Source organism: Telmatherina bonti (genome assembly GCF_933228915.1).
Source record: "Telmatherina bonti genome assembly, chromosome: 4".
Taxonomy (NCBI): domain Eukaryota; kingdom Metazoa; phylum Chordata; class Actinopteri; order Atheriniformes; family Telmatherinidae; genus Telmatherina; species Telmatherina bonti.
In genome coordinates, this window is record NC_136622.1 from 2899777 (window position 1) to 2910682 (window position 10906).

The 10906-nt window shown below is 49.9% G+C and overlaps 1 protein-coding gene across 1 annotated transcript; it reads left to right on the forward strand.

Moving 5' to 3' along the window:
• The first annotated feature begins 228 nt into the window (after positions 1-228).
• Positions 229-9824, forward strand: kif3b (kinesin family member 3B). The gene is made up of 9 exons (XM_079239528.1): positions 229-298; positions 925-2415; positions 3277-3378; positions 5835-5957; positions 6127-6245; positions 6320-6436; positions 6572-6677; positions 7761-7972; positions 8050-9824. The coding sequence occupies exons 2-9, from the start codon at positions 1021-1023 to the stop codon at positions 8150-8152; spliced, it is 2277 nt and encodes a 758-aa protein (XP_079095654.1). The 5' UTR covers positions 229-298; positions 925-1020; the 3' UTR covers positions 8153-9824.
• Positions 9825-10906: the final 1082 nt, after the last annotated feature.

The window sequence follows — 10906 nt, forward strand, 5'->3', positions numbered from 1 at the left end:
AAAGGTAATGTATCAGAACCGCCAGCTGATGGTGGAAAAGGAAGGTTTTACAGCACAGGTGAGGGGATGACGAGCCACTCAGCTGGAATTTAACTGCTTTTGGAGGGTTTTACTGTCAGAAAAACCGAAAGTTGCGCCTGGTTTTATGGGGTAAGACACCCCGCCCCTTTAAGCAGGAAGTCCCGCCCCTTTAAGCCTTCCAGTTTTGGCCGCTGTCGGTACCCGTACCGTAACTCCAGGTCGGCTTGTTTCCTCTGACAGGATTTTTACCGCGATGGCAGGTTGGGATTAGCTGCAGGTAAAGCCTGAAGGTGTGTGTTGGAGTGCGGAGAGTGTGTTTCATGTGTTTTATGTTCATCGTGATGAAATGAGACGGAGCTTCTTCAGCAGCGCTAGCAGGTGGAGCTAGCCTAGCCTAGCCAGGTGGAGCTAGCAGGTTGTCAGGTGGAGCTAGCAGGTGGAGCTAGCCTAGCCTAGCCAGGTGGAGCTAGCAGGTTGTCAGGTGGAGCTAGCAGGTGGAGCTAGCCTAGCCTAGCCAGGTGGAGCTAGCAGGTTGCCAGATGGAGCTAGCAGGTGGGGCTAGCAGGCGTGTTTACCGTTGTCAGGGGGATATATAGCCTCCTTAACGGCTGGATTTACCGTCAGCAGAACGGTTTCTGTCCGGGGATCATCTGCAGCTGAGCTGTTCAGAAGGAAATGGCTCCCAGCTTGCAGAGAGTTAGCCTGGAGTTAGCTTTCATCAGTAGGTAGAGAAGCTAACGAGCTAAATGCTTCAGCCTGAAGGTGTGTTAATGTTACACATCTTTCCTGGAATGGAAGGTCTGCTGTGTGGACGTCTTCATGTCTCTGATGAAGACACCCAGCTCAAGCTGCTCCCAGCTCGGTGACAGATGTCTGACATGAATCCTCTTGTGTCTTCTGCAGCTGCTGCTGAGGAGGACGTTTCTCCTGGGGAACTGAAGAGGAGACGAGGACCAGAAGACCAGAGGAGACGAGCAGAGGCTGGCAGCAGATCCCACCATGTCCAAGAGCAAAAGCTCCGAGTCGGTGAAGGTGGTGGTCCGCTGCCGTCCCATGAATGAGAAAGAGCGGGCGGCGGGCTTCGAACGGATGGTTTCTGTCGATGTCAAGTTGGGTCAAATCCTTGTGAGGAACCCCCGAGAAGCTTCAGCCGCTGAACTTCCCAAAATCTTCACTTTTGATTCCGTTTACGACTGGAACTCCAAGCAGATCGACCTGTACGACGAGACCTTCAGGCCTCTGGTGGACTCGGTTCTCCTGGGCTTCAACGGGACCATCTTCGCCTACGGCCAGACGGGCACTGGGAAGACGTACACCATGGAGGGCGTGAGAAACGACCCGGACAGGAGAGGGGTGATCCCCAACTCCTTTGAGCACATCTTCACACACATTTCTCGCTCCCAGAACCAGCAGTACCTGGTGAGGGCGTCGTATCTAGAAATCTACCAGGAGGAGATCCGAGACCTGCTTTCCAAGGACCAAACGCACCGCCTGGAGCTCAGGGAGAGGCCTGACACGGGGGTCTACGTGAAGGATCTGTCTTCCTTCGTCACCAAGAGCGTGCGGGAGATCGAGCACGTCATGAATGTGGGCAACCAGAACCGTTCGGTGGGGGCCACCAACATGAACGAGCACAGCTCCCGTTCTCACGCCATCTTCGTGATCACGGTGGAGTGCAGCGAGCTGGGGGTGGATGGCGAGAACCACATCCGGGTCGGTAAGCTGAACCTGGTGGATTTGGCCGGCAGCGAAAGACAAACTAAGACAGGCGCTCAGGGGGAGCGGCTCAAAGAAGCCACGAAGATCAACCTTTCTCTCTCTGCGCTGGGGAACGTTATCTCTGCTCTGGTGGACGGCCGCAGCAGCCACATCCCCTACCGAGACTCCAAACTCACGCGCCTGCTGCAGGACTCCCTGGGGGGCAACGCCCGCACTGTGATGGTGGCCAACATCGGCCCAGCATCCTACAACGTAGAGGAGACGTTGACGACGCTGCGCTACGCCAACAGGGCTAAAAACATCAAGAATAAACCTCACATCAACGAAGACCCCAAAGACGCCCTACTCAGAGAGTTCCAGGAGGAGATTGCCCGGCTGAAGGAACAGCTGGAGAAACGCGTCGGGAAGAAGAAGAAGAGGCAGAGGAGGAAGGCCGGTGACGGCAGCGAGGGCCAGGACGAAGCAGAGATGGAAGAGGACGATGACGATGGGGACGATAAGGGGGACTACTGGCGAGAGCAGCAGGAGAAGCTGGAGAAGGAGCGAAAGGCCATCATGGAGGATCACAGTCTGGTGGCGGAGGAGAAAGCTCGGCTGCTCAAGGAGAAGGAGAGGAAGATGGAGGACCTGAGGATGGAGAAGGAGGCTGGAGAGATGCTGGCAGCTAAAGTCAAGGTAAGATTCCTGCACTCACACAAAGACCTTGAAACTACTGTAGTTCTTCTACTATCAGCAGCAGGATGTCCCTCTGGGATGAATATCCTTCATCTACGGCGGTTCTCTATCCGTCCAGCAGGTCTACAATCCAGATGTAGTGTTCATTCAGAGACTCTAGATGGTAAATCCACCATTATTTATCACATCTTCATCACCATCACTACCATGTTGCTAAGAGACCTCTATTTTCACCTGGACATGATGATGAAGACACGTCCTGTCAGACTTTCCACCAATCAGAGAGCTTAAACTGACGGTAACGTCCAATCAGGAGCAGCCAAAGATCAACAAGTGATGAGAAAAGCAGGAAAATAATGATCCTCTATGGCTGGAATAAAGCCTGGAAGACGTTTGGGATGCAGCTGAGGTGGAGGTGCTGCAGTGAGGATAGCAGGTAGATAGTAGCAGGAAGACGTGTGGAAACATGGAAACTCTGTGTGTGTGTGTGTGTGTGTGTGTGTGTGTGTGTGTGTGTGTGTGTGTGTGTGTGTGTTTCAGATGAGAAAAGGCTTGGTCACTGCTGATCTATGTGTGTTATTTCTACAAACTTCTGGTTTCTCTTTTTGCTGCTTTATCTGTTCATACATTCATTTTACATCATTTTAGCCTCAGAATCTGACAGCGGAGGCTGAAAACATCCCGTTTCCATGGAAACGTGATGTCTGCAGGCCGGTAAAAGGCTACACGTTCTAAATGTATTTTGACATTAAAAACAAAAGAACAGGAGGAGTAAAAGAAAATGGCTTCATGTGTCATGGTTTACTCACACTGAAGAGTTCTTCATGTGTTGCAGTGGAGTGTGTGTTTTCCTCCTTTCAGGCGATGGAGAGTAAGCTTCTAGTGGGTGGGAAGAACATTGTGGACCACACCAATGAGCAGCAGAGGATGCTGGAGCAGAGGAGGCAGGAAATAGCCGAGCAGGTAAAGTGTGTGAAGCTGTGAACGGCAGCGGGCCTGCTGCGCTGGGACCCGGTGGTGCTTCATGACAACGTCCAGTAAACCGGCTGCCACAGCTTCTGCCAGGTTCAGCCTTATATAAGACCACTGACAGCAGCAGCGAGGAACTGGACGCTTTATGTACATCATCAGGGACTGATTATTACCCGACCGCTTGTTTCTGTGAAGAGATTGCTTCGCTTGATCACAAAAACACAAATCCATCTTATATCACTTAGATAATGTCCAAAGAGTTTATTTAACGTTGTGCTTTGGCGTGTAAAACGTCTCCTGGGTGTTTCTGCTGGACCGGCCGGGCCGCCGATCCCCGCCGGCTCAGACCTTGAACGCAGCAAAGCCAGCCCTCCCAGTTTGATGTCCTCCTGTCTCAGCAAATGGTTCCTCAAGTCAGGCTGAGAATAATGTGGTATAAAATCAGCATTTTACTCACCGAGTCCACAAACGTCCCTCTTAGCTTCATTACATGTAAAGGTTTTCATGTGTGCGTCAGGTTAAATGTTCCCCCATCGTTTCTCCCAACAGTCAGCAATTCTAGAGCACTGGTTGGAACAGCAGGAAACCAGTTCACCTCCACTCACTTTGCAGTTCGCACATTTTAACCCAACGACGTTGTCTTTCAGAGCCACCCAAGCTCAGAACTTTCTATTTCAAAACTTTTATTTTTAACGCGTAGAATCAAGTTTTTACGACTTTTTCAGACCCTTGTTGGACCCCCAGTAAACCTGTATGTAGGTGTCAAAAGGATTCATTACTCAGGCAGAAGTACAGGTACTCAGGCCTAAAAAGACTGTAGAAGTAAAAGTACCAACTAAAATGTTTACTTAGGTAAAAGTGTAAAAGTACTGACTTAAAAAAATACTTAAAGTATAAAAGTAAAAGTAATGCAAGTGTAAAACATACCATTAAAAAGGAACGTTTAAACTGTGGCACCAGAGCCAAGTTATAATGACTTATATCAGAATGGTGATACACAAAACACTGGGAAGCACTACGTCCTCTGAGCCACTAGATTCTGATGAGAAATTAACACATTTGATGCAATGCAAATATTTTAAAGAACCATGTCTGAGCATTAAGATGTGTTTCATGGCCTGGATGATATGACTGGGCGATTAACGGGTTTTAATGTCAGTACGATCTGGGTTTCCAACCATGATAAAACTAAAAGGGTGTGATTATTTTTCTCTCTGCAGTTTCCTCTCCTGCTGTCTTCAGCTGCTAATCGAGCGTCTCTGGCGTTGCAGCGCTGTGCTGTAAACTCCTCCCACAGCCGCTTTGCTTTCATTCAGACACTGTTGCCAACTTGGAGACTTTTTTTTGTTAAAAGCGACAAATCTAGCAGCTTTTACTGGAGTTATTAGAGACTTTTCTGGTGTTTTGGCAACTGACTTGAAGACACATATTGTTCTGCAGTTACTGTAAGGAAGGAGCAGCGGGAGCCTCTCCCGTCCTAAAGCACTCCCAGGCGGCCAGTCTCAGTCGGCTCCGGCTGCAGGTCAATGTAGAATAACTGCAGTAGGTTGTGGAAGTTCACCTAAACATAGTTTATACCATTGTCAGTGACAACTGGCTGCATTATTTTCCTATACATAGTTCGGCCAGTTAAACTCTGTAATATCCCTCCGTTACGGGGCGTTACCATAGCAACGTGTTCACCAGCTGGTTCAGATCAGCCGTCCTTTAACAGGTGAATGAGAGAAACGCGCTGCAGCCTGACAGCGGTTGTTTGGTATAAAACGTACATCCAGGCCAAGATAAAATAGTTCCTATATAAGCGGTAAAGGCAGATTAAACAACTCGGAACCGTCCATTAGACGGTTATAATGTACGACACGGAGTCTAGAACACCACGACGCGCAGCGGTGTTTATAATACTGGATAATTGTGTTAAATTATCAAGATCTCAATTTCACTCAAAATAATTGTGGTTATAATTTTTGTCATAATTGAGCAGCCCTAATGGATGGTATGTTGTCTGTAAGGGTTGTAATGCTGCAAAACTCCACCTTCTAAAGGCAGGTTATCAATTACCTTTATGAGAATATCAGTAAATATCAACATAGCTGCCGGAGTCAGTGAGGAAAACAAAAAGTTGAACTGATAATTGATAAGAAAAAACCAAAACAATACTTTAAATATATGTGTGTGTGTGTGTGTGTGTGTGTGTGTGTGTGTGTGTGTGTGTACACGTATGCGGCAAGTTTCGGGTCAGAACCTGGCGGGCCGTCCTGTGGCGAGCTGCGGGTCAGAACCTGGCGGGCCGTCCTGCGGCGAGCTGCGGGTCAGAACCTGGCGGGCCGTCCTGCGGCGAGCTGCGGGTCAGAACCTGGCGGGCCGTCCTGCGGCGAGCTGCGGGTCAGAACCTGGCGGGCCGTCCTGCGGCGAGCTCCTCTCTGAGCTGTCGGTTGACGTGTTTGCAGAAACGACGGGAGCGAGAGATGCAGCAGCAGATGGAGAGCCGCGATGAGGAGACGCTGGAACTGAAGGAGACCTACAGCTCGCTGCAGCAGGAGGTCGACATCAAAACCAAGAAGCTGAAAAAGGTAGAAGACTTTTCAGCGCCTGTAATGATGTCATGCTGATGAAGGAAGATGACCGTGCAGACTTCAGACGGCAGAACTTTCAGTCAGAACGAGTCGTGAGAAAGGTGTCGTTTCAGGTCGGTAAGAATACCGCCCTCCAGGCGTTTTTATTCTCTGGTTTCTCCTCCAGCTCTTCAATAAGCTGCAGGCTGTGAAGGCTGAAATCCAGGGCATCCAGGAGGAGCACATCGAGATGCGTCAGGAGCACGAGCAGACCCAGAACGAGCTCACCAGAGACCTCAAACTAAAGTACGGAGCCTGTGTTATGTGGACGGGTCCGATCTTGCTGTTTTCACACGTTCCTCTTCCTGACTGTCTTTCAGGCATCTGATCATTGAAAACTTTATTCCCTTGGAGGAGAAGAAGAAAATCGCCAACAGGGCTGTCTATGATGACGAGGACGACTGCTGGAAAATGAAACCCATCACGCGCATGGAGGAGTAAGTCGCAGCTTGGATGATTGACAGGCCTGGCTTTAGTCTGATCCAACCGGGCGGGATGTCTGGAAGCTGGGATGTTGATCTGTCGGTCCAGCCGGTGACATCATGCTTCTGTTTCCTCTTGTTCTGCTGCAGCGACCATCAGATGATGTCCAGGCCTCTGTCTGCTGTCGGCTACAGGAGGCCTCTAAGTCAGCACGCCCGCATGGCGATGATGATGAAACCCGACACCAGATACAAAGTAAGGCTTCTTCTCTCTGTTGGAGATGTTCACCATGAAGCTCCTCCTTCCTGCAGGCGACGGGGGGGGGTCACAGCGGGCAGCCATGTCTGCGTGATGTTTAATGAACCGGGTTTTTATGCTTTACAAGAAACTTCATCCACAACATGGGGAGCGTGCAGACGGCAGGGCGGTGCGTGCAGACGGCAGGGCGGTGCGTGCAGGCGGCAGGGCGGTGCGTGCAGGCGGCAGGGCGGTGCGTGCAGACGGCAGGGCGGTGCGTGCAGGCGGCAGGGCGGTGCGTGCAGGCGGCAGGGCGGTGCGTGCAGGCGGCAGGGCGGTGCGTGCAGACGGCAGGGCGGTGCGTGCAGACGGCAGGGCGGTGCGTGCAGGCGGCAGGGCGGTGCGTGCAGGCGGCAGGGCGGTGCGTGCAGGCGGCAGGGCGGTGCGTGCAGGCGGCAGGGCGGTGCGTGCAGGCGGCAGGGCGGTGCGTGCAGGCGGCAGGGCGGTGCGTGCAGGCGGCAGGGCGGTGCGTGCAGGCGGCAGGGCGGTGCGTGCAGGCGGCAGGGCGGTGCGTGCAGGCGGCAGGGCGGTGCGTGCAGGCGGCAGGGCGGTGCGTGCAGGCGGCAGGGCGGTGCGTGCAGGCGGCAGGGCGGTGCGTGCAGGCGGCGGGTTTAATATTTAATAGATCCAGACTGCAGGCTATCACAGTTGCAGCTAACGCTAAGACCACAGTCTCTCCTGTTGGCAGTGAATGCTAAGACCATGAGATCTCACATTAGAAGCCAATGCTGAGACTGTGGGCTCTACTGAATGTTTTGAAAATAAAATAAAGTGATGTAAGTCTGCACACATAAATATTTAAATAAATCCCATAACTCAATTGTAAATTTAGATAACAAGCTAGACAGACAGACGCCACTGACGGATCAGACACCTTCATCGGTATCTGTACACCTCTAACATGTCCGTCCAGACATCCTGCTGCCGTCCATGTCAGCAGACGGAAGATGACAGGACTCAGTCATGCAAGATGGTATAAAACAGCTGTGACATTAATTCACAGCAAAGATGACCAAACAAAGTGCACCTGTCCTCCCTCAGGCTGAAAACATCCTCATGCTGGACATGGAGCTGCCAGCACGCACCACTAAGGACTACCAGGAGCCTGTTATTGCCCCCAAGGTGGCAGCAGCTCTGGAGAACGCTCTCAGGGATGAGGATGAGATCCAGGTAGACGCTTCAGGCTTTCACAGCAGCTTGGGACCAACCCCGCCTGGCAGTGCCAGCAGCAGCCTCATGAAACCAAAGTCTGGGTGAGACAGCGTCTGCAGCTCGGCTGGCAGGACGTCGCTTTCTGCAGTCTGTCTAAACATCTGCTCTCTGTTCTCAGTCGACCAAGAACCGGCAAAAAGTCCAGCACCCCGACCTCATTCAGCCCTTCCAGTCCAGGATCCCTTCATTACCCGCAATCCCGCGGTCTGGTGCCCAAGTGACAGCCGCCACCAACGTCTGTGGTGCACCTGTCCACTGCAGGACTCCAGTCTGAGACGGTTCTTATCAGACTACAGGATCTGAAGACTAATGCTGCTTTGTAGGTTTAAACTGTAACCAGACCACTGTTGGACATCACTCCTCCTCTTCATCAGCATGAAGCCTCACCCCCTCCCTGCGTCCGGCCGTGTGCCGGTAATATCTTAATGTTCTGACTGTACTGCAGTGTCCTGGATGCCCTGCTACAGTTCTGGTCAGTGTGTGTCGGGTGGACGTGACAACATGTGGACTCATTTCCAGTCTGTGTGTGTGTGTATTTGTGTGTCTGTACATTTTAAAATGGCGCTTTTCAGAGCTTTATTCTAGTTTGTAGCATGTTTTCTGTGTGAAGAAATGAGTTCATCATGCTGAGACGTGTTGCAGGAAGTTTATCTGTAGACGTTGAAAACGAAGCCGGAGGTAAAGGCCGCTTGGCTCAGCATATTTTACTGATTTAAGCTAAGCTGCCTCCTTCCAGCTTTGGCGTCTTATTCAGGACAGGTTTTACAGTAACAGATGTCCTAAATGGTGTAAAAAGGGTCAGAGAGCTGAAGCCATCGCAGGCCTGCTGCTGCTGTTCTAGACCACATTAGATGGAGTTCAGACAGCTTCCAGGTTGCAGGGCATCGCAGTGAGCCATCAGAAAACCCAGCGGGACACAAACGCTAACCACTGCCTGGGTCAGATCAACGGGCCCATCCTGGACTGTGCCTCAGTCAGAAACATCAGGGTTCCAAGGTGCCTTAAAGCTGCTGCTCAGTGTCCGCGCCTTCATTTCAGCCTAGCGTCATGGGATGCTTGATGTCATTGTCCCATGTTTTCCATGGATACTGCATTCAGCCGCTCCACGGTTTCCTAGCAGGAGAGCTGGCTCTTTCATACATCATCTTCCTTCTTTCTGGTCTGAGCAGTGCTTGGACTGAGCTGGTTTACCAAGCACAGCCACAATCTTCCCTGAAGCAACGGAAAAGGACCACACAGCCCAGTTAAAATCCTGCCTCTCTGCTGCTGTCCGTTCCCCACCTGTCCAGCCAGCAAGGTGTGGGGTTTCCCACCCACTGCCACGTTTCAGCAAGCCCGGGTCACATGGTGTTCTCTGAAACTCATGTAGTAGTGATCACTGTTTGACCCGGCCGGCAGCCAAGTTTACATGTTTAACATGTTTAACATATTTAAAATGTTTAAAATATTTCAGTAAACATGTTTACATGTTAAACATGGACAATTCTGAGTCTGCAGTTGTTAAAAAGTTGTTCATATAAAGATGGAGATATAATTTTATATTTTCTTTGAAATAGTTCTATTTTTAGAGTTCTGTAATTTCATGTTAAATGTTTATTTTTGGCATCATACGTGCTGTGTTCCTTCTTTTTTTTTTTTTAAATTCAGCAGGAAAAGTTGTCAATATGGAAGCGTTGATGTGTAGGTTAGCTTGATTCACATCCAGTGTTACATTTAACAAACCAGTCATAACATAATCATTAGGAGCTGGTTGTTGTAGCTAATCTCGCCATGCTGTATACCCGCCACATGATTTCAGCACACCAACACCTTACCAGTTCAGTCTCCAGCAGGAAAACTGGTGAAAATGTGAATGTCTAAACACTTGTACATGTATATCACAAAGCTGCATCACTGGATCCAAACCTTTAACACTATTGTGAGCAACTCTTATGTGCTGCTGCTGTTTCTAGTAAAATGACGATTCTGCTCGTCCTCTGTCTTACTCTTATTTAATTTGTTTTATTATTACAGACCATTTATAGACACATGATTATGGATGCTTCTAGTCTTCACACTCAACAAATTGTACATTGTTGCTGTTTGTTAAGCTAAAATATCTCCATCACTGCGTGTCACAGAGCAGCAAACCTGCTGCAGCGACACAATGTCTTGGGCTTGTGGAGGGAGAAGTAGTTCCTACCTATCCTGGCACTTTAAATTCAGGATTGATCTGCATTTCACTACAGACTAATTATTCTTCTCAGATAAGTACTTAGATCAAAGCATTAACATTTTTTGTCTTTTCCAGCATCGAAGCAGCAGAATGATGGTCTGGATGTTGTATTCTGCTGAGCACATTTACTTTGCCAAGAGGAGCTTTAAAGATATAATTATTCCCTTGATATTCTAGATTTTTATTTAGTTTTCTAATTATCTTGCATGATTGTTTGTATTACAGAGTTTGTACTGCTGGACCTAACCAGAGTGGATAGAAACAGGATGGAAAGAGAACAGAGAAAGAAAAAGAAAAATATACATAAATAAAAAGAGAAGACGGCGAACAGAGAGTAGGGGGCAGACAGAGAAAACACCTTGTATAGAGAGGGAAAAACATACATGCATATCCCCATATATACACACACGCACACAAGCCAACCACAGATTCATGTTTCCCCTGCAGGAGGACCAGGAACACGTTAAATATAAACCAGCAACACAGAAAGAAATAAACCTGCAGACCGCTCAGTGACTGTGTCACATGCAGAACATACAGAGTGAAACATGTTCAGAGAAGAGTGATCGTTCCAGTGTGGCCCTGCCCACACACAGCCAAGAGGCAGGCCAGGAGAACCCTGAGGCCCAGGCAGCTGGCAGCCGTCCCCAAGCAGACCCCAACCGCCCCACTCTGGACCCAGCCATGCACCCACCCAGGAGGTGGCAGAGGGGAACCCCAGCCAGAGCCCCCCACAGTCAGGGGGAACAGACCCCAGAGG